The sequence below is a fragment of the Protobothrops mucrosquamatus genome, unplaced genomic scaffold (assembly GCF_001527695.2).
Source record: "Protobothrops mucrosquamatus isolate PMUCROS unplaced genomic scaffold, P.Mucros_1.0 scaffold1061, whole genome shotgun sequence".
NCBI lineage: Eukaryota > Metazoa > Chordata > Lepidosauria > Squamata > Viperidae > Protobothrops > Protobothrops mucrosquamatus.
The window spans coordinates 317,212-341,457 of record NW_015387291.1 but is presented as its reverse complement, the minus strand read 5'-3'; the positions used below and the strand labels follow the sequence as shown (position 1 = coordinate 341,457).

General features: G+C 38.0%; 2 protein-coding genes across 2 annotated transcripts in view; one reads left to right on the top strand and one right to left on the bottom strand.

Moving 5' to 3' along the window:
• PTGER4 (prostaglandin E receptor 4) lies at positions 1–19,040 on the top strand. Its single transcript, XM_015820090.1, has 2 exons — positions 1–956; positions 15,434–19,040. The coding sequence occupies exons 1-2, from the start codon at positions 126–128 to the stop codon at positions 16,019–16,021; spliced, it is 1,419 nt and encodes a 472-aa protein (XP_015675576.1). The 5' UTR covers positions 1–125; the 3' UTR covers positions 16,022–19,040.
• Positions 19,041–21,196: 2,156 nt separating this feature from the next.
• Positions 21,197–24,246, bottom strand: part of TTC33 (tetratricopeptide repeat domain 33) — a 32,612-nt gene continuing 29,562 nt past the window's right edge. The window contains exon 5 of the mRNA XM_015820089.1: positions 21,197–22,546. Within this exon, the coding sequence (XP_015675575.1) occupies positions 22,199–22,546 (348 nt within the window). The 3' untranslated portion in view covers positions 21,197–22,198. The remainder of the gene's footprint in view (positions 22,547–24,246) is intronic.

The following is a 24,246-nucleotide window of genomic DNA, read 5'->3' as shown; positions in this document are numbered from 1 at the left end:
TCCCCTTATGTTTGCTGTCTTCTGGTTTCCCTTCCTCTCAGAACTGAACTTTAGCACCCTTAACCCTTGTAGCTTATCCACTTCTCTCCTCCACCCTTCTCTGCTGGGTCTTCTCAAGGTTTGCCATGGCGTTGAACCCCACCATGCTCCCCACTACCAACAGCTCCTCTAATGGGACAGGTGTACTGGCTGAGAACGGCAAACCCCTGACCATCCCCATGGTCATGTTCATTTTCGGAGTCGTAGGGAACCTCATAGCCATTGTGGTTCTTTGCAAGTCCCGGAAGGAGCAGAAAGAGACCACCTTCTACACCCTGGTCTGCGGATTGGCTGTCACCGACCTCTTGGGGACTTGCCTGGTCAGCCCAGTGACTATTGCTACATACCTGAAACACGAATGGCCTGGTGGCCAACCCCTGTGTGAATACAGCAGCTTCATCCTCCTCTTCTTTGGCCTGTCTGGACTCAGCATCATTTGCGCCATGTCCATAGAGAGGTACCTGGCCATCAACCATGCCTACTTCTACAACCATTATGTGGATAAGAAATTGGCAGCGCTCACTCTTTTTGCAATCTATGTTTCCAACGTCCTCTTCTGTGCCATGCCAAGCATGGGTTTGGGGAAGACAAAGCTCCAGTACCCGTACACCTGGTGCTTCATAGACTGGCAGACAAACACGTCCAGCCATGCTGCTTTCTCGTACATGTATGCCGGCTTCAGCTCCTTCCTCATCATGGTCACGGTGGTCTCCAACATCTTGGTGTGCATGGCCCTGATCCGCATGCACAGGCAATTTATGCGGCGCACTTCCCTGGGGACAGACAATGCCACTAGCCGCCTGTCAGACTTTCGCCGGCGCAGGAGCTTCCGGCGCATGGCTGGTGCAGAAATCCAGATGGTCATCTTGCTCATTGCCACTTCTTTGGTCGTAGTGATTTGTTCCATTCCTCTAGTGGTGAGTAATCTGCTAATCCTTTTCTTTCCAATATCACCATTAATTTCCTTTAGGGGAACATTGTGGCTGCAACATAACAGTTTCCTCCTTTGTAGTTGCCACACATGTAATCTAAAACTTTTTTAACCCAGAAAAAGCAAGGAGCCGAATCTACTTCCGTTTTTTTTTTCTTGACTTGATACTAACGTTTAACACAAAATACTAACAAATATTTTTGACCTGCTCTTTAGCTATTTACCTGCTCAGAGAGCTGAGAAGATCCAAACTCAGCTTCATCATTGCCAATCTTGTAAAGAAATTCCTTACGGTCAATTTTAGCCTCATGCAAGAAAACAGTTTTAAGTTCCTTAAAATGTCAGGGGCTCTTGCAATATGCAAGCAATCGACACACAGAATAATTGTGTCATATTACTTGATGTTAAAATAGTACCCCTTTACGTTCTTCAAAAGTACCATGGTGTTTTCAAGGAGTTATTTTTCAGATGCATAACTTTGCAGCTTTATATTCAATTTTTTTTATACTTCATTAGGTTATTGGATAGACTGAATGATTAAAAATATAAGTAGCTTTCATGGGATGTTGTAGAAATACAAATTAAAGTGTGGCTTAATGTAGAGCATGCTGAAATTGCAGAACATTTCTGCCAAAATGGATTGTTATGGAATTACTTGCAGTTCAGTGTTCATAGCATTAGCATAAGGTCCCCAGATACACTTAAGCAAACAAATGTTAAAGTATCTTTAATGATTAGAAATATGTATATCAGGCTAAAAGATTTAACAGTTTAATAAAGACTGGTTCCCAAATTTCTTTTTTCCGGAACTTTAAAAAGAAATAAAATTAATAGTTTTCTACATCAAGTAAAGCAAGATTTTTCCTGTGATGATGATAGGGCTATGACAGTTTCATGCAGTTATTTATTGTTGCATGGACAACTTAGATAACTGTTTTGTGCCTGGCTGTAGGCATTGATTTTTTTCCTGTTGACTCTAAGGAAGAGAGAAGGAGTAACAGCAGTTATGGGATTAGCTAAGATTTGCCCCCTCATGTAAACTTTCTAATAAAATGCAGCAAGCTCCTTTTTCTTGGCAGGGATATATTAAACAACTGACAGGGCATGCTTGCTATTATCCCTCCCTTTATTCTGTAAGCTAAGTGGTACTTTGGAGAGGAACGTGGAGAATATAGCTGGGTATGGTAGAGGGGGCTTCTTATAGGCAAGAGATAATCTAAAATTGCTTCCTAGTAAAAGCAGAGAAATCCATGACCAAGAGAGACTGGGCAAACCACAAGCTTGAGTTATTTAACTAAATGCTATAATTTTACTAGTTAGGCCAGTTTTGCTACATAACTAAAATAATCCAGCTATGCATACCTGGTCTGGGATACCAGTGCATTTTAAAAGTAGTCCAGGTCATGTTCTTCAGTGTGTAACTGTACACTTTTCTATTGGTGTTTCTTACTGAGACTACATTTTGCTCCATGATCTTTGACTTAATAGCACAATGAGTCCTGTCTTAAGTGGTGAAAGTAAACATAAAGGGTGGTCAGTAATTTCCTTACAAAAGATCTGGTAGCAAATTAAGGATAATTGTTTTCTTGTAGTGCTTGTTATCTTTTCAGATGGAAATAGCCCAGATGGGGGGATATGAAAAACAGACTCCTACAATTCAGAATCATCTTGCAAAATGAGAGTTCATGTGATAACGACAAGAGGAAATTGTGCTTAATGAATTGTGTGCTTCTGGTGGGGAAATACTGTAGCTAAAATTGGGCTCACTTCCTCCTTTCACACAAGTGTTTTTGGTTCTAATAATGTAATAATAACTCAGTCATTTTGATATTTTTGCAATATTGAGTTACCTGTTTCTTCCATCTGTATATTCTAAATATCAGTTCCTGCTTGTAAAAGCTAAATGATAGCGAATGGGCAATTGTGGAACCTCCCACACATTTTGACATGATAGCTATTTTGGGATAAACTGCTTATAAAAGCTTTCTGAATGTAGTAAAATTAGGACTGAGCTACACTATTTGTTTTTATTTCAACTATTTGTTTACTTTATGAAAGGACTTAAATTTTCAGTACTTTTAAATATGAAGAAACAGTTATACAGTATTATCACATTTATTTACAGTGCGAAGTGGTCAAGTCCTCAGAAAGGATAAAAATAAGATATCCCTTGAGTTGTGTTCAACTTTGGGTGACTACATGGATATATTCATGCAACTTTTGTTCTTTCTTTTTCTTTCATAATTTATATGGCTGCCCAACACACCCTCGCAATTATGGCTTGTGATTCCTTGCTTCAGGGACTTTTGTTTTCTAAGCTAGTCTACAGCCCTGGTGGTCTTTCATCCAATTACTGATTAGATTTATATCTGCTTAGTTTTTTACAAGTTGAGTGAAGGTGCTGCTACTTCCTGATGTGACACACCCCTGGTGTGGGATCTTTTCAGATTGTGGCTAAATAATCCTTAAAGCATTATCATAAACCCATTTGCTAGTTCACTTGGGGCATGTGCCTGTGGTTTCTGCTTTCCATAATAGATACCTCTAGAAGAATGGATTCATTCCTTTACATTTTTCAGTCAGGCAGAAAAGAGCAATATTTTTTTCTAATAAGAGAGATAGTTTCTGTTTCATGCCTTTAATATATTCATTAATAGAAGAAGGAGAATCATTGCTCACAAACCTTCTCAGCACTTCATAGAATGCTGGAAAGAAGGTTTGGAGATGAGCACAAATGTGTAAGGCAAAGCAACATTTGTGACACCTCTGACTTTCAAAATGTTGTGATTAAGACACCCACGGGCAGGAATTGGTGGCCAAGTGTCTAATAACTGTATTCACGGCTACAAGTAAAGTACAAATCTCTCTGCCTAAAGATGATAATGGATAAGAAAACACTTGTATATTAGTTATGTTTCGTAGTGAAGGAGATTAAAAACATTTCATAAAACTTTAAATTAAATACAGTAAATGCTATGGGAACAGAAAACTGTATTGGATGGATTTTTTTATTTGTTCCAGTGGGGATCTTATTAAATCCAGCTGAAATAGAACATAAGAAATTATTGTCCAAACTGTCTATTGGAAACAGTAGTTGGATGCCAAGTTGGGACAAATAGTCCACTTACGTGCTTGTATCCCATTGAATACAGTTAAGTTGATTTTTCAATCTATATGCTTAGAGGTGCTTACTTGATAACATGAGAATCAATTTACTGCTGATTATTTATTTTGAATTAAAAGTGTTATATTCAGTATAATATTTATGTATCAAACAACATGGGGTCTACATGCTTTATCTTTGCAGTGAACCTGTGAAGAAGCTTAGAGACACTAGAAGAATATGATTTGATCCTCACCTGTCTGTTAAATGAATGAATGGGTATCTCAACGTACCTCTGACTAGTCCAAATTCAGTATTGTCTGTGGGTAGTTATCTTTTTTTATATATGAAGATGCATGTAGGCTGGTTCTGATAATACAGAGCAGGACTCTGGCAGGGATATGAAATTTTACAGAATTTTTGTATTGAAGGAAAGATGTTGCCTTCAAACACCTGACAAAAATGTTTCAGTAAACAATTTTTTTCAATTGTTTTTTTAAAAAAAACAAAAGGAATGGAAAACAATGAATGTTATCATGCTCAATGTCTTGCTATTAGAGAGGGTTAATTGACTATGAAAATAGTAAAATGGTAAGTAAACTTAATTTGTAAAACCCTCTGGCACTCATTTTGGAATCTGGTACCCTTTCATTTCCTAATAATCTCAGCAATGAAAGAATCATATAGAAACAAACTCTGCTGGGAAACTTGAAGAAAGTGAAAGGATGGGAAAACACATAGAAAAATAAAATGGGTTATTTCTACTTGTGAATTAAAACTGTCATAGACTCATTGTCAGGGTCCTTGTATGAATCCAACAGACTTCAGAGCTATATATAGGTTGTTTTCCCCTTGCTTTATGCTCACAATAACTTTTGAGGTTGACGCAATGAATTATCTTGCTGAACAGGAATTTGAACCCAGATTATATCAGTACACACACTTTATTTTGGTATAACACACTGGAGAACTGCAGTGCTGCTCTATGGGATTTTAAGTATAGCAGACCTAACCACCTGCCAGCTACTCATAGACTGGGCTGACTCAGTGAATTAGGTTAAACTAAAATAAATTGGAGAGTTTGTGATTCAACATGTCATGCACCCAGCCAGTGTCTTAAAATGTTATGTAAACCAGTTATGTTATGTTAAAGAAATATTAGTTTATTTATTTAGACATAGTATATTTTGTTAATCTAAATTTCATGTTCTGTTCATTGTTAACATTTAGAGTACTGACTGCCAGTGCATATGCGTCTTTGAAATTCTAGTGGAGTTTCCCAAGTACAGTACTTTCTGTAGTGAGACATGCTGGGAATCGATGCATGTCAGAAATTATGAACTTCACTCTGAAAGACATTTTACCCTTATTTTCAAATAAAATTCAGTGTTGGCTGTAGTTATTTGTGGAAAGATCCGATATTTTATTACAGTGAAGATTATAGAAATTGGTGCAGGAGCAGAAGTGAACAGGGTCTTCATAATTTATTCATTTTAAATAGGAAAGCTTTGTATACGTACTTCTTTAAAAACACTTCTATACCACCAATTTTTTTCTCTTATATTTAATTTAATCCCTACCCCTTTCCCCCTTCTTCCATGCTGTAAACAATTACCTCCAATGAGTATCACCAATTTCAAATGACTGGGATTGGGGTACATTCACCTGGAGAGTCTTATTGTTATTATTTGAGGCACCATCAAAATTCCTAATAGCCAAGACATTCACAGAAGGCAGGTGTGAGTGTGTTCAAAATGATAACATTGGAGACATGATTGAAGCTCAGCCCCCTTTATGTCTCAGGCCCATTAAAAGAGCGGGGACTTTGTGGTGCCTTCTTGATTTTTGTATAAAATTAAAATAGATTGCTCTGTCATCAGAGTATAGGACTATTTTCTCCTTCCCAAGATAGGTTTTTAAATGTACAGAAACTTTTCCTCCTATAAAAAAAATCTGTTGTTTGCATCTTTAGAGTCTTTAATGACAAGTGTAATGGATTGGGGACAAAGAGCCTGCTATATCCACTGTGCAAGAAAACAAGAAATGTGGTAAAATGAGTAAAATAAAATAGTTCCTAATTGACCTTTCAGGGCATGGATCATCCATAAGATGTACCCCTTTAGCTGGTTTGTATGCAGAGCCAATGCATATTTCAGAAGCACATGGAGCTATACAGTTTAGCTGGGAAATTTGTTGGTTAGATCTAGAAACAAGTTTAAAAAGTAAAAAGAAAGAAAGAAAGAAAGAAAGAAACAGTTCTGGAAAAAGCTGCTTTTATCATTGCCCAGAAATCTGCATAGAGATGTTCATGTGGTCAGCAGAAGTCGTAGTCAAAAGAGCCATTGCCTGAATCACAGCACATCTGGAGGAAGCCAAGTTTGTGATAGTTTACAAGAAGTCCTCAATTTACAACCTTTTTTTTTTTTGCGACGATGGCACTGAAAAAAGTGACGTACAACCATCCTCGCATGTACCACCATTGCAGCATGCCCACGGTCACATGATCAGAATTCGGGTGCTTGGCAACTGGCGTGTATTTACGACAGTTGCAACTTCCTGGGGTCATGTGATTGCAACTTTCCCAGCCAGTTTCCCATCAGCAAAGTCAACGGGGGAAATCTGATTCATTTAACAACTGCAGTGATTTGCTTAAAAGCAGAAAACGGCAAAAGCCAGCAAAATAAGTCATAAAATCGGGCGTGACTCTCTTAACTGTCTTGCTTAGCAATGGAAATTCTGGTCCCAACTGTGGTCGTAAGTTGAGGACTACCTGTACTAAATAGGCACCAAGATCTTCTGGGCAAAGGTTAGTTTGTAAATTGTCTTCCTGCTTAATATTAACCAGCTGGCTATATAAAGTTGTGTATCGGAATGCGATAGAGAGAATTTTATGAGGGTATGTAAAGATTTTGTGGATAGCTCCTCCTTTGTTTGCTGTAGAAAGCAACTACTTTGTTAAAAATAACATTTTATGGTAAGACATGCTTTAGGCGTGCAGTTAGGAGGGAAAAATACTTTTTCCTGGATATCAGCTCATCCGAGGTTGGGGGTTGACTCATGATGTGGCCTGTTTCATAGTACTATTAGTAAGACTTCAAAATATGTATTGGGACCTAGATATGGGAGAGTGTGATCCGTGGGCTTGTAGTCAGCACAAAGTTTGTTCTTGGTGCACTGTGAGTTGTGCAGACGTATGGAAGACCACCATCATGTTTGGAAGGAATCTCAGGACCTATTTCACACCCAGTTTGGGAGCTCAGGCAATTCAGATGGGGAAAAATGATATTTGAGAAAAGGGTCATCCTCCCCCAGGCTGCATTTCGATAAAAAAAAAAGTTGCTGTCCTATTTACTGAGTAATCAGAAACTGACTCCTGAATACAAACATACCCCGGAATCAAGTTCATCCAATACTGACACTCTTCTTTCCTGAAATTGAGAAGATTTTGCAAGTATTTAGAACAGTGTTTCTCAACCTTGACAATTTTAAGGCATGTGGACTTCAACTCCCAGAATTCCACAGCCAGCAATGCTGGCTGTGGAATTCTGGGAGTTGAAGTCCACATGCCTTAAAATTGTCAAGGTTGAGAAACACTGATTTAGAAGCTGGTGGTTAAGCTGTCATGTTTGGGATTAGATCCTGATTGTTGAAAGCAGGCAGCAGGTAACTTTACAGTAGGGGATAGTTCTGTCTTCCTTGGATTAGATAAAAAAAAAATGGAGAGCTTTGGTTGAAATCATCTGAGAACTTTAACTGGGCAAAGCTGATCTGCTAATGCAGAGGTGGGCAAGCTGAGCTCTTATATTTTTATTGAATTAACCTCAAATCTGGGTTCTGACCTGGTTTGCCCATGTCTTTATTCCAGCTCACCTGTTTTCAGGATTACAGCATTGAAAGGATCAGGGCTTCTGACCTGAATTAGGTGTAGCTTGCAAAACACTCACATAAAGCTTCTATTCAGATCACCTCAGGCAAAAGCAGAATCTATGCCAAAGTTAACTGGGCCCACAATAACTGCATGTGTATATTTTAAGAGGATAAAGGAGAAGTTTTTAAACCTGCTACTATCCAAACTATTATCATTACTTCCATTTATTATTGCATCAGATGTAAAGGATTATGAAAGGCAGATAAGCTTAGCTAAGGAAGACATAATACAGGTAATCCTTCTCTTATGACCACAATTGGAACTGGTACTTCTGTCACTCAGTAAGGCAGTTGTTAAGTGAGTTTTCACCACAGGAAAGTGTATCACTATGTTCATTAAGTAAATCTGGATTCCCCAATGACTTTGCTTGTTGGAGGCTGGCTGGAAAGGTCTCATGTCACCCCCACAATGCTGCAACTGTTGTAAATGCCTGCCAGTTGCCAAGCACCTAAGTTTTGATCATGGAACTGCCAGGGATGCCTGGCAATTCTAACTGTAACTATTGGTTGTGAGTCACTTATTTCAGCACCATTGTAACTTCAAGCAGTTGCTAAACGAATGGTCGTAAGTTGAGAACTACCTGTGGATTCATTAAAAAAAAAAAAGGTTCTGCATGAAATACTTGCATCAATATATGTTAATATAAAGTGTAAGATCCAAATATCAATGTGAGAAGACTAAGTAACGTGTTCTTTCTTTGGTAACACTTTTCTTTGAATTTTGGAGGAATAAACGATAGTAGCATTCAGGGGTAAGCTATAAAAGTGTGGCAATTCCAACATGGATGAAGCCCAGAAATCTATTTCAAGAATCTAGCATTCTAGTAATACTTCTGAACTGTGGAATTATTTCAAAAACAATGCCTGTTTTTAAAATTCATCATAGGAATTATATATATATATATCCATCCCCCTTTCTACCCACGGCTGCAACTAGTATTACATTTGATTAAAGTAAAGACTGTCTCAAATAGAATTTGACTCCTACTCATCATATTGTTGCCAGGCAGTAGAGAAATAGTTGTATTTTTTCCCTCTTCGTTTGTTTGACTTCTTATCTTGTCCTGGAATTTCTTGGGTCTTTCCCAATTAAAGTACTAATCAGATCTGATCTCACTTAGTTTTGGGGGGAACTTTCTGGAAAAAGTATGTGACAATTCGTTCCTGTATTATTGCCAAGCAAAATACATGGAGGCATCTATGAAGTCACCAAGCATTGAGCTTGGTTTGAAGGAAGCTATGTTGCAATGTCGGTCAGATTTTGCTCCTGCTATGGATTTCATTTTCTTGCTTTAGGCTGCTGCTATTGCCCTCAACTTTACCATTTGTACTGATTAAGTTGCAATTAGATCAACCGAATCTGATGGTAAGAAGGGATTGAGTAGAACTTTGCTTTCTGATGTGGAGATTAGTTTCCCTGAACCACTTCCCAAACTGAAATGCTATATCTTGTTGGGAAAGGATGGTTTTGCTTGATACTGGCTCAGCTTTCTGATAAAAAGAGAAACTTTTGAGTTGGGCATCCCAGTGGTTAGAGTTTCTCTCTAGCTGGTTTCTATTGTGATCCATTAAACCAGTAGTTTTAAAACTTGGCAACTTTTAAGATGTGTGGACCACAACTCCCAGAATTCCCTAGCCAACCATGCTGACTGGAGAATTTTGGGAATTGATGAGCCAAAGTTGAGAAACATTGAGGTAAGCCATTACAATGCAATGGGTATTCAGTCAACAGCGGATCCACATTGCTAGAAGACCTGTACATCAGAAGGCTTTTAAATGTAATGTACTTATTGTTTGTATACAAGTGGGATTTAAGCCATGAATCAATTTCCCTGGAATGGCCTTATGAAATGAAGCAGAAATCACTGTATCAGAAATTTCATTAGTGTAGAAAGGAGAAGAGGAAGCTATCTATAACATAAGAAATTCAAATCAGCTCTTCTGGCCACAGTATCATCTTCAGAAATAGTGACAGTTGCTTAAGCATGGATCTGAAAGAAACTAAGAACACTATCTTACATTTGGCCCCGTATAAATGTAAAGAAAGCTCCAGAATCCTTTGTTTAGGATCTTTTGTGCTGGCAGTCTTGCTTTCCCCATATTATTTTATCTTGAGACTTGTCAGTTATTTATTAGACAGTACAGTATTTATCACTCATTTAAATAGGATTATGAACTGTTATATGCCAAGGCATTATTATTCGTCTATTTAACTCAAGGAAATGACTTTTTCACATGACTTTTACACATTCCCTGTTAATTATCAAATTATTAATCTATCTATTAAAGATCAGGCAGGTTGATAATCACTCTGAAGAATACAGCTTGTAGGCTTACATAGGACAACTGCAGAACATTTGATAATTCCCAAATAGGGTTAGTTTCACCTTCCATGATTCCTACCTAGTATAGCCATAATTTTCAGCCGGCTTGAACCATGGCAGTTGTACAACATCCCTCAAAATAGGGGAATCTGCCATAAGGTAAAAAGGAGGAATTTCTACTGGTTCTTCACATATTACCTTTAGCCTTGATCAAATTAGTCTTCCATGTAGTAATGTTAGATTTTCCCAAACACTGAAGCTCCATCTTTGATGAAACCCCCAAAAAAGAAAGAATAGCCCAGGAATCATATAACTTTAAGATAGAATGTAGCTTTTGAAGGGAGAGAGGGAGGAATTTGGTTAATCTTCATTTTAATTTCTTTTATCAATGTGCAACTAGACAGTGCAAATACTCCATTGGATTGGACTGATTTTCAGAATTGGGTGTATCTTCAATTCCTGTTTGTTGGGAATTGCAGGTATGTACTGTAGTCTTTGGCAAGCCTTTATTTTCCCCACTGAAAATGTTAATTGCAAAGAATTGCAAAGAAGCGTAGGCGAAGAATTACTTCCCCAGGTCATTGTTTTTGAGATGTCTACCTCTATGGAACATTTCTTGTAGCAACTGGTCTACTGAAGAAGAATTGAGCTTTTGCTGTGAAATTTCTGTGAGGGCTTAAAGGGCCATATTCTATCACAAATGATGGAAAACGTTTTAAAAATTGTCTCACCATTAACTAGTCTCATTGAAAAGAATGTAGAGATTCCCAGAACATTATTTTGGATTGTCTAACCTAAGCTATAGTAATAAATAAACAAATATATAGATAAATTAATAAAAGTTAATTACTACTTCAGTTGGTACTCTGAATTAGATGAAAGACCTGTACATTCAATTTGCATATTCTAAATCTGTTCAATTAAATTATTTTTGTTTATTTTTGTCACCACTTTTATCTTATATAACACCAAATGTTGGGTTTGATCCCACGATTCAGAACAAGATTGTATAGTAATCAACTGTCTTACTTCTTTTTCATGCTTTCTCAAATTAGATAGCAGGAGAGAGAAGAAACTACTAGAAATGTAGTTATTGTGCCATCTAGTGGTTATAAATCTGATCATTTATATTCAGCCAATTAAATTTCTGGTCAGTTGATTAGCAAAAATATAATTGGACTCAGTCAACTCACGTACAAGATCTAAGAGTCATATTTAAAGAAGAAATCTTTTAGCACATAAAGATTAATAAATGTACATTTCAGGTGGTATCAGCCAGTTGTATAACTCAATTATTAAAATTCGAAGTGCTGAAATAGCATTCGGTAATATTTGCTTATCCTGAAAGTTGCAAACATGAAAATGAATGAGAAAAGCATGCTAGAAGGATTGTTCTTGGATATATATGTTCATAATATTAATTGCAATTACAATGATTTACAGTTTAATAAAAACCATTGATTATTAGAAAAAAAATTCTTTCTCATTCCTTGCTATGGTCATGTGCCAGTATCCACATATCCCTATAGGAATGTAAATTCCAGTTCTTTTGATTAGCATAGATATCCATGATTTAGTATGAAAGCTTACAGCCTTAGTTAAAACAAATATAATGTACTCCATATTTTCTAATACTTAAAAGATTCACAAATATTATTGCTTTGTCTTGTAAAGAAGGTGTGCATATGGATGATGGCAACCTGTATAATGAGTGGGAGGAAAGCTTGGAAGTTTTTTCTGTGCAGGATTGCTAGTCTTAAGTCCAATGTCACAACCAGCAGAGTGGAAATCATGCTTTTATTTTTAAGTCTCAACTCAACTAGCTGTGAGCTGCACTGGTTGCCAGTGGCCTTCCGGGTGCGCTTTAAGGTGTTAGTTACCACCTTTAAAGCGCTCCATGGCATAGGACCTGGCTACCTCCGAGACCGCCTTCTGCCACAGATTCCCTCCCATAGACCGGTACGCTCCCACAGAGTGGGTCTCCTCAGGGTGCCGTCGGCCAAGCAATGTCGACTGGTGACCCCCAGGGGGAGGGCCTTCTCTGTGGGTGCCCCTGCCCTCTGGAACGAACTACCCCCCGAGNTAGGGAGGATTTTTAAATTGGGTTTCTTAGAAATTTTAATTACCACAACACTAAAATATTGGTTTTAATTTGGTTTTATTCGGTGGGGTGTGTGGGTTTGTCTTTGTTTTTTAAAAAAATGTTGTGAGCCGCCCTGAGTCCTTCGGGAGAAGGGCGGGATACAAATTGAATAAAATGAAATGAAATGAAATGAAATGAACTAAACTCAACTTTGAAGTCTCAACTCAAGCAACTCCAACTCTCAAGCTTGAGAGGCAGAATGCCTGGTTGCAGGGACAGGAATATACAGTAAATAACCTTTGCATGCTGTTTTACATGCAGTACATCCAGTAATATTTTAAAGTAAATATAGTTTCTGGGGGGGGGGAAGTATTTTGTTTCCAACATGGCGAAGTACAAAAGGCTGAGAATGGGAGCAGAAAGATCAGCATTTTTACATGTTGTACTTATAGGCAGCTGTGGTAGATATTGCTGTTTGCATAACTTCACCTAGCAAGAGTTTAGATTTGAAACAGAGCTTAATCTGCAGTTTACCCACCAGTCATACTGGATCAGAGACTGCTGTTTTTGAGCACTCAAGTGCTTATTTTCTCCACTGCTGCAAAAGCACTGGACAGTCCTGAAAACTCCATCATTATTCAGTTTTGTGAATTACAAATTAAAAGAGTTCCTGTTTTGGAAAAAAAATAAAAATAAAAGGAAGGGCAGTTAGGTAGACTCTCCCACTTCTGGTATTTTTGATCTTGGAACTTCCCATTGCTGAAGAAGCCAATCTCTGAAACTTGTAGGCAAGAAATGGAGAAATCCCCTACCGGATCCTCTCCTCTGCAGTCAGCAATTTTCCTTCAGCCTGGGAGATGGACATGGCATATCTCACAGTCCTTATGTGCCCTTCACAACTGCAACCCAGACTTAGTTGCAAAAGTCCAGCTTATTTCCCAGATGCGCACCCTTGGAATATGATTCAGAAGTCCTTTGAATCTTCCACACAGGACCTCTCTGCCATTCATTAAAGTCACCCAACTTTTTAAGGACTTCTGCAGGGGTTTTGGGCTTGTATGAAATGCAAAATTTCAAACATTTTTCGACATATTCAGACTCCACTTCATATGCAGTACAGTGATCAATACTTTCAGGTTGTGTTGTGCTAACAAGCACATGCTAATTTTTAAAAATTATAGAGGAGTCTGGAAATCTATTTCAGTTAGCAGGCTCACAAATTAGGGCTGGGCAAAGGATTTGAAAGAGCTGTTTTGCAACACACAAGCACACATACAAATCACGTTTCATTGTATCACTAAAACAGCCATGTCTTTTGCAAGGCTCAGGTGTCGACTTCTGAGTCTGGCTGTCTGTCAAAGGACACAGGAGAAATGCAACATATCAATGCCACGCAAAATGGGCATTGATGTTTTTCGGGACTTTTGTTGTTTTTAATTTAAGTTGTGGGTAGTATCTGATTTCTTTGTTCATGCAACTAAATTCAGCAGGAAATAGTGTTTCTGATATTTGGTAAATTGCTGTTGAATTTGAGTGGAATGCATTGAGGATCACAAGAAAGAGTTTGGGGCTATTTTCAACTTCCAGGTTGAAGGTTCAGTCTCTACACAAAAGCATCTAAATTTTAAAAGGTGCTTTTCCCCCCAAAAAAAGCAACTGGACTTTGTTTTTACTTGAAGACATTTTGCTTTTCATCCAAAAAGCTTCTTCAGTTCTGAAGAAGCTTCTTGGATGAGAAGCAAAATCTCTTCAAGCAAAAAAACCAAGTCCAGTTGCCTTTTGGTGGGGGGGAAGCACCTTTGGGACAACCATGACTGAGAATCTCCATAGACATCTGAAATTTAAAACTTTTTGCTGAAACAAGAACCAGTTTGGTCCAGTCGCTAAGGCACGGGCTAGAAACAGAGAGACCCGTTAGTTGAAGTCCTGCCTTATGCTTGGATGAATCATTCTCTCTCATCTCACAGGGTTGTTGTTGTGAGGGAAATGGGAAAAGGAAACAGTGTTAGATGTTAGCTCTTATTGTTTATAAAATTAATAAAGACAGAATATAAATAAAATAAATAAACCAATCAACAAGCCACCTATGGAAACGGTTACATGGGCTTCACTTTCTACGGACTGATATCCTGTGCATTTGTTAAAACTATTCATGGGATTACAGCCAGCATTTTTGTAATGTATTTTAGCAGGACTTGCCAAAGTGGCAGCAAAGACTGTCAAGAGCATAACTGAGTACTGTGCATCATCATGTTCTTTATTTGGAGAAAAAAAAAAGAACTTCATTCCAGGAAAGCTGTTTGTCAAGAAAATAACTTTTAACAAGCTACTACAGGCAAACTTTGGAAGATATTAAAAAAGCAACAACTTTTTCTTGAATGTTCAAGTCTTCCAGCAAAAGCTGTGTTCTAACCTCAAAGAATCCATAGTTCTAGGCCCATCCTTGAAAGAAAATTTGCCTGTGAGGTAGAAAAATAGCTATAATTTTATTTCCAAACATGTATTTACGGGGGTGGGCTGGCAAGGGGTAGTGGGATTAGAGCTTTTAATGATTGGCTGGATCTCCCAGAATGGCTCACGGGCACATTTTGTGGTTCCGTGCACATCCAACACACTTAATAGCAGATTTGGTTATAGAAGGAACAAAAGAATTCATTATTAAATGAAAATGAAAACTCTGAAAAACCTCTGAGCTCTAAATTCAGGATTCAGAATACAGTAGGGACAGCAAGTTTTTCAGAAAATAATTCACAAAAGGTTAATTGACCTTTGAGTGTTCTGGTAACTTAGATAGACTGGAAAAGGGGAAAGGTCTTTTATCTCTATTTGAAATCAAGTGGCTGGAAATTTTTTCCCATTCTGAAAATAGCTCCCATCTGACATTGCAGAATGCCATGTACTTTACCCATTCTCCCATCTCCCTTCCTGTTATAACAGTCAGATGCTAAGCCAACTCTTAGCCTTGAAAAGTCAGCCATCAAATTATGAATAGAGTTTATTTACACATGTATTCATTCCTTCTCCAGGTACGTGTCTTTGTGAATCAACTGTACCGTCCAGATGTAGTAAAAGACATCCAGCAGAACCCAGATTTACAAGCTATCCGTATAGCTTCGGTGAACCCCATCCTGGATCCATGGGTCTACATTCTGCTGCGCAAGACGGTCTTGAGCAAAGCTATTGAGAAGGTCAAGTGTCTTTTCTGCCGCATAGGTGGGGCTCGCCGGCAGCACTCAGGCAACAACTGCAACTGGGCCGATGGCCGCCGGACCTCCTCTGTCACAGCCAGCCACTCACCCTCCTTCATCTCCCGAGAGTTGAGGGAGATCAGTAGCACTTCACAGACTCTGCTATACCCGCTGGAGCCAAGTGAAAGGACGGTCGGTGACCGAACGCTGTTACCGGGAACCAGCAGCTGTCTTGCTCAATCAGATACTACATCTATAAGGACCTTAAGGAGTTCAAACACCTCAGACTCCTCGCAGGGGCAAGAGTGTGAAAATACCTTTTTGGTGAGTGAACTAAAGCCTAGTGGTAGTAGCACTCCTAAAGGCAGCTCCCTTCAAGTCACTTTTCCCAGTGAAACTCTGGACTTGTCAGAGAAGTGTATATAAGCAGTAGAAAGAAGAGACAATTGGTCCTTAAGCCAAGCAGGGAGGAACTGATACAACAGAATATACCAAATGCCCATCTTTGCCGTCCGTTCTGTTGACCTAGCTAAGGCATATACCTGAAGCTTATCTGGATTTCCCTATCCTAAGCTTGGGGACAAAATAGCCACTTAGGGCAAGATGGACTTGGAAATGTGCATCAGGCAGGAATCCATGTGAGACATTGAACTAGCCACCATCAGAGTTAAGCATCTTGATTTGCAGCAGTTACATCTCCCTCAAGGTTGGTTCCAAGATGCGGCTGCTGGATCTTTCCTGTTATGTGATAAGCACAGGTTTCTGCAGGGATTTATTGCCCTAGAGAATCATCCTCTGCCATCAAACCCTGCCAAAGTAACAAAGGAATGTAATGGTGTCTGAAGCACAGGCTGCTGCTTGTTGCCTTAACTTGCCCTGGGAGATAGGATTGTTTTCACAAAGTTTGTGTTGGAAAAAGTCACCAATCTTCTCCATCTGTACATGACTGAAGCATACTTATTCCACTCCATCCTTCCCTCCTGGTTCATAGTTCAGAGAAATTAATTGCAAGATAGTTGCTAACGAAGGAACAAACTGGTCCAGTGGATATGGAACTGATAATCTATGGTGTGAAAAAAATGTGAATTTTTCTGGCTGAAATATTGTGACTGACTGTATTTAAGGAATGTATATTCTTCTCTGTGAGAAGGTTAATTATTAATACAAAGTATAGGAAAAAAATAATATGGTCAGCCCCTCCTTTCTTCTTTAATGTAAGTTGTTAAATTTTGCATTAGATTTTTCAAATTTGCAGGCCAGACGAGAGCTGATTGGTGAGACCAGAGGAGACCGAGGAATCTGGAATTACATGGGAATACGTTTTGATGCCACTATAGGAATAATAAAAGCTTTATGTTTTTAAAATGTTTCTCATATTTTCTTAAGTCTTCTTTTGAGTCGAGCTTGACTCTTAGTGACTTCATGGACAGAGCTATAGAGCTGCACATCCTTAAAAAGAAATTAAAAAAATGTACTGTGAATTTCGTCTTCGAAATGCAATGGTTCCTAGCTAAGCTAATAATGCAGTTCTGTTAACATCTGCTATGTATTGATGCCCCAGTGAGGCATTAGTCAGAAGTACATCCTACAATTAACAATTCTTGCTGATTTAGGCACTTTTCACATGTGTGCAAAATCAAAGTCCAAAACATGCATCCAGTCAAACATCCTTTTTACTTAATTCAAAATGTGTTTGCTCAGAGATATTTCAGAATTTAGTGGAAGAAAGCCCCTTAAAAGACCATAATCTTAGGGCTATCTTACATAGCCAACTGTACAGCCACTGCTCTTTGTATACTTACGGCAACTCCTAGGTTTACTACGAATGTTAACACACATACAAATGAGCAACACATCAGGCTTTGCATTATCAATGTCCATATAGGAATTGGCAGCTGTACATGGCATTACCATTCTCGTAAGCATCCTGTTGAAAGGTTTTTCTTATCTTCTATTCAGTCCACTCTATTTATATGAAGATATTGTTGCCAAATGCTTACGTGAGCAATATTTTTCCATTTATCCTTGCTATGGTTACAATTTACATCAGTCTTCCCCAGCCTGTATTAAACTGATCAAGATTTGCAAACAACCAGCTTCGTTGGCTGAGAATTCTGGGGGTCGTATATCCAAGCATTGGGAGGTGGGACTGCTATAGAAGAAATGGAGAAATGCAGGAAACCCCAAACATGTTTATTGTGCACACCGATGTGCAAAGTATTCTAGAGATGGTTGTTGGTTTTTCTGTGATTCAGAATGTATGTTGCAATTATCCATTTTCAGTTGTAATGAATTTGGAGCATGAAAAACCACACCATTATTTTTGTGTCCTTTCAGTTATTTCTAACATTTGTTACAGCAAATATTGTAGTTTGCACTAATGCTTTTGGAATAAAGAAAGACTATGTTTTAAAAATCAATTTAACTGATTTGGGGACTAGAACTGAAAAGAAAAAGCAACTACTATGATGTGGTCTATTTATTAAAAACAATGACAGATAAGATTAGAAAAACATTAGCCATAAAGTTTTTCTCCATTAAAAAAAAAGTTCTAACGCCACTGAAAATTTATGTTTTTATATGCCATGTTCAAAGGATTGGATTTTTATGTTCCAGTGTTATCCTGTATTGATGTTCAAGGTCTGGTTTTTGTCAAGGAAAAAGCATCTTCTGTTGCTTATTGTGGTTTTCATGTAAATTGCTTTCCATTGGAATCAGAATTTTGAGGCTGAATTTCAGAGATGGCTTATGAAACTGGCTGTCCTGGCACAAACCTCTTTTGGAAATCATAATTAAATGCAGATATGCCCACTGGGTAAAGAAATCGGTGTGAATCTGTGCCTGCTTACTCATCCTTAACATAACTTCATGGGAAGGCCCTCACATAATTATAAACCCAACACACACAATTTCTAAACAGTAATTTAGAGGCAGAAAATATAGAATGCTCAGCCCTAAAGATATGGTAGCATTCAATAAAAAAGGTCTGTTTCACCCCATAAATCCTTATGTCCAGAATTGTGTACAGAACTGGGATTCTTCTTGAGTTATATCAACCAAGCTCACTGAATACATCCATTCTAGATTGCATAGATTTACACACAAATTTTGTTCACACAGGAAAAAGTTTGGTTACAACACAGGAATAGTCACCAACAGTTTAGGCATGCCAAACATAACCCAGCATTGGAAATTAAGACATAACAAAAAACAAACCAATAAGTGAGTTCTTCGTGAAATTATTCAGTAAAGCTACATATTGGGAAGGAAAGCCTTGACATGGGGTTTCATCCTACTGAGCAGTTTTTATTACTGGACAAAAACAGCATTCAAGATGGACAGAAAAAGCCTTCATATGCTCAAAAGAGCTATGCTATTTACATTCAACCTGGATTCCAATTCCACAAAGTGCTTCAGACCATGCCATTGCGCAAAAGATAGATAGATAGATAGATAATTTAATTTGTATACCGCCCTTCTCCCATAGGACTCAGGGCGGTTCACAGCATATTAAAAACAAATAGTATACACAAAATACAAAAAAATACAAAATACAAAAATCCAAGAAATAAACCCCGATAAAAGCCGAATTAAAACCAAATATTACCAGCTGTGTTTCCGATTAAAATACTTTTAAAATTATCCCTACCTAAAATCCTCCCCAGTCTATTTAAAGAAGCATCCTTTTCCAGAAATAGGGTTCAACTGCCAAGATAGACACACAATTCTGAGGAAAGATACAGCCCCTTTAAAGAGCTATAAAGTTCTAGAACTGCACGCCCATCTCCTCACCCACCTGCTCCAAAAATGCCTTTCTTGAATCAGGTCAGAGCTATGGCTGTCTTCTGTAAATGCTGTGGCAGTGATTTCATTTTCGAGTTGTTTTTTTGTAGGATGCAGTACAGGTAATCCTCAACTTACGACCATAATTGAGCCCAACATTTGTGCTAAGCAAAACAGCTGTTAAGTGAATTTTGCCGTTTTATGACCTTTCTTGCCATAGCTGTTAAGTAATAATAATAATAAAGTTGGAAGGGACCTTGGAGGTCATCTAGTCCAACCCCCTGCTCAGGCAGGAAACCCTACACCATTTCGGACAAATGGTTGTCCAGTCTCTTCTTAAAAACTTCCAGTGTTGGAGCATTAGTTTCCATCCGTTGCTTCTTGTCCTGCCTTCGGGCGCTTTGGAGAATCACTACACCACAATCGGCATAAATATAAGTCAGTTGGCCAAGCCTCTAAATTTTGATCATGTGACTATGGGGGATACTGCAAGAGTCATAGGTGTGAAAAACGGTCATAAGTCACTTTTTCCACTGCTGTTGTAACTTCGAATGGTCACTAAACGAACTGTTGTAAGTCGAGGACTACCTGTACTATGTACAGTTGGATACGATTATTTAAAGTAAATGGAAATACTGGAATTATGTATATATACAGGTGGCTAAAACAGTCTTGAATAAATGGCAGACAAATTTCTTCCATGAGAAAGGCTTAAATAGTCTATGTCCAAGGTTTGATTTGTGTGGCAATTTATGAAAATTACATTTATGAAAAGTTTTTCATATGAATCTGGAGGAGGATGAGGGCAAGACAGAAAAACTCACGATCTTCAAACACTGCTTCAAACGATTATAACCAACTCTGTAAAATGTACCAATTGTTCCTGCTGGACTAATACTTCCTCTGCTTTAAGAAATTTATTGAGGCCACCAACAAAGCCTCTGGATTAAACCTAGGAAATGCTATGCATAGAACTTATTTATAAGAACTAGACAGGAATTGCCAGATTTACCATAAGAAGCATAATTATACACATACTTTTCTCCCCACTGAATATTCCAGAAAGGCATCAAACATGGATTAAACAAGACTCTAAAGAAGCAGAACAAACTGTCCCTAAAAAGAATGTTTTTGTGGTTCCCCCCTCTTTGCATTTCTCATCTTGAGTGATGGCTTAGACATATTAATTTATCCACAGCATTTTCATACTGCCCATTCACAGGATTTTAGATTGAATATCCATTACACAAGCAAAATACTAAAAGCTCTGTGATTTGTTTCTTTACAGCATGTTATGTTTTATTTTAGGACTGAAATAATCCTTTAAAAGGAATTTCTAAAGTCTGATTGCAACATTATCCTGCAATAGACATGTTTAAATATGCACAATTTCAATTATATTATTTTAAACTGCTGTTAGAAATGGCTTCCACTGCAGTTCATCTTTCTTTTTTTCTTTGATTAAAGATTAAAATCAGTATGGGCTTATTTTTTTTTAATTTGTTTTGAAGCAGGGGGATTATGCCCTGGAAATACACAGATTTTTCTTAACAAGATACAGATAGACTTCATTTAATATCTACTTGTTCACTGACTGTTTGCAATTATAACAGTGCTAAATGAGGGGCACTTACAAGGGGTTGCAGCTATTGCAGCCCCCCCTCCCCACGGGCACGTAATTATAATTCAGGCACTTGACGACCAGTTTGCAATTATGACCTGACAGGATCCCTAAGTCACATGATCACCATTTGTGACCTTTACTGCTTGTTTGCAACAAGCAAAGTCAATGAGGAAGGTGGCAGGTTGCAAATGGTGATCACATGACACAGGATGCTGCGACTGCACCCGACAGCAGCAACTGGAATAGCCAAAACTGCCATCTTAAGTCGGCATGGTCACATGACATTGCGCTTCATGATTGTGTAGCTTAGTGATGGAGTTCCTGATCCCAATTACCATCACTAAATAAGGAATACCTGTATCTTCATTAAAATAATCCCTCTTTAAAAGTTCATAGTGGGAAGCATAAAGGCCATCTTATGATTCGAGGGCATGAACATAACAGTATTTTATAATTGGATTTGGAAAAACAAGGAGAATATCTTGTGTTCAAAGCAGCATCTGAGAACTACATCTGAGAGTCTCTACATTAAGATAACAGAATGACCTTGACTCAAAAGACTATATAGACTGAAACATGTTCAGCACATTCCGTACCACAACTGTATAAGCACGTGAAGTTTTTGCCTCATCCCCTGCTTTGCTTTATCACAGTAAGAACAGATGTTAGTGGATTGCTAGCAAGCTTACAAAGCCATTCCAGTTTTGTAATTCTTGGCAGTGTAAATATATACAGACCCAACACTTCCAGTTCCTATTTTCAAAGCCACTATTTCCAGACATGCTACGTTCTGGTTTTTTTTTCTTTCTTTCTATATTGAACACCAGGTTTCTACAATGGAGATGTCTTTTCGGAGGTGGATTGTACTTCACCTTACATGAACCTCACCCATCATCCCCATGAACCATGCTATCTGTGGATTGTGGGACTTGTAAGCTGTGGCATTAGGAAGGCGCCAAATTTGCAAAGGTGTTGTTCAAAGTAGCATTCAATCTGGGAAGAACAGCAATGAAATTACTGATGTTCAGTTTTCCAAATTCTGCCTCCTCTGGCCCTACAGGACACATTGCCCCTGTTTAATGTGAAGGAATGGGGATCTCCACTGCTCAGTGATTCAAGAAGGGAAAGCAAATAGAACAACAGCAGCAGCAGCCACTCCTCAAATTTATGACTGTTACAGGAAGAGGCCATGTGGATTATCGTGCTTTGATAAACACAGAACCGTCAGGGAGCGTTGTAGACTCCTCTTGTTCGGTTACAGTCTCAACAGTCCCTGAAGCTGATACAATCACTACACTTTTAGAGGTCGAAGTGTTTTTTTCTTTTTCAGCAATGGCAGCACACACAGCCAGGATCTCATCACTTTCAAAGTCATAATCTGGAATTGGCTCCTCCAAAGTTTCGTTCTCAGACCCCTGTGTTCCTGTCTCAGTTTTGGTTGCTTTTTTCTGTTGTTGTAATTTTTTTGCCCAGGAAAGATCTTCGTTCCACAATTCAGAGTTGAGTGGATAGATATGCAAGGCAATCTGGAAACTTCGAATAGCCTGTACAAAAAAAAAAAACAAGCATGGAAACACAGCCATTAGCATCTGCCAATCCATCAGTACTTTCATGCCTTGAAAGAGTTAAGAGACCTATTATGGAACTGTGTTGAGATCTAGTGGGATTATATAGATTCTTCTTATAATACAAAACCTGATCTTTTTAAATGTGCGGAGCTAGTTTGATCCCGTTTGAAACACATACAACATATTCATTGGTGGCTTTGGTAAGTGGTTCAAGTATTGGATTTGAACTGGGTTTATTAAAATTCAATTCAACATATCCAAGGCGAGCACTGAATGCTATCTTGAGCTCCTGGAGGAAAGGTTAGGAAGAAATATAATATCCAAAGAAATATATTTTAAAAAAATTTACATTTATTCATTTTGCAAGCTCCAAACTGGGTCGGTCACCGGGACCAGATATTTAGTCTTTATTCATTTTGTTGTTGTTTAAATTACGTACTTCTTACAAAAATGATTATGTACTGAAGATGGTACTCAATTTTAACTAGTAAGTCATCTCTATATGGGTAGTCCTCAATTTACGACCACAACTGAGCTCAACATTTTTGTTGCTAAATATTTGTTAAGTGAGTTTTGCCCCATTTTATGATCTTTCTTGCCACAGTTGTTAAGTGAATCACTGCACTTAAGTTAGTAATAGGTTGTTAAGTGAATCTGGCTTCCCCATTGACTTCGCTTGTCAGAAGGTCACAAAAGGGAATCACATGACTCTGAGACACCGCAACCAGCATAAGTATGAATCAGTTCTCAAGCGTCTGAATTCTGATCATATGATCATGGGGGGATGCTGCAATGGTCATAAGTGTGAAAAACAGTCATAAGTCACTTTATTTAGTGCCATTGTAACTTCCAACAGTCACTAAGCGAACTGTTGTAAGTCAAGGACTACCTGTAATGCCATATATGCAGTAATTAGAAGTCCATTATTTCCCCCGTTAAAACACTGTTTAAAATATTGTGTGAGTTTGAGGTGCTAATGTCACACTGCGTTTGTGAGGAACTACTGGTAAGACTGAGAATGAGAAATAATACTCAGCTGTATTCAGTAAAAAACTGAGCAACTATTATGTTTAATTGTAAAGCTTTTCTTTACAAAAGAAGTTCCGTTACACCCACATATACGTATCACATTAACCCATGGCTTGTTTAACTATGGTTTACAGGCCAAAATAAATTTGCTGAACTGACATAACATACTATGACATCAGCCACGAGAAACAAGCTTCAGTCCCTGAATTCATACAATTTACTAATATGGATTATAATAACATGTGAAGCCAACCACGCACACCCATTCTTTTCAGTTTCGGAAGACAATTTCTAGTTTAAAAAGTGTCTTTACAATGTAAAATGTGCTATATTGTTTCTAGGACAGTTGTATATAATCGGATTTGGATTTATTTTAGACTTTGATATTTCTTTAAAAGTTTTGTGCAACCTGGAAACATTCTGATATGTCAAATGTCTAAACATGATAGTCATTTTATTTTAAAGGGCTATTCAAAAATATCATAAGTATTTATAAAAATATTCTGTTCCTTCTGATCCAGAGGAAAAAATGAACTAAGACATTTACAGCCTCATCGAGTGATATCTTGATTATTGCAACCTCTGCCCCAAAGCACTGAATTACATATTAAACTGTTTTATCTTGTTTGTTGCCTGCATAAATGTAC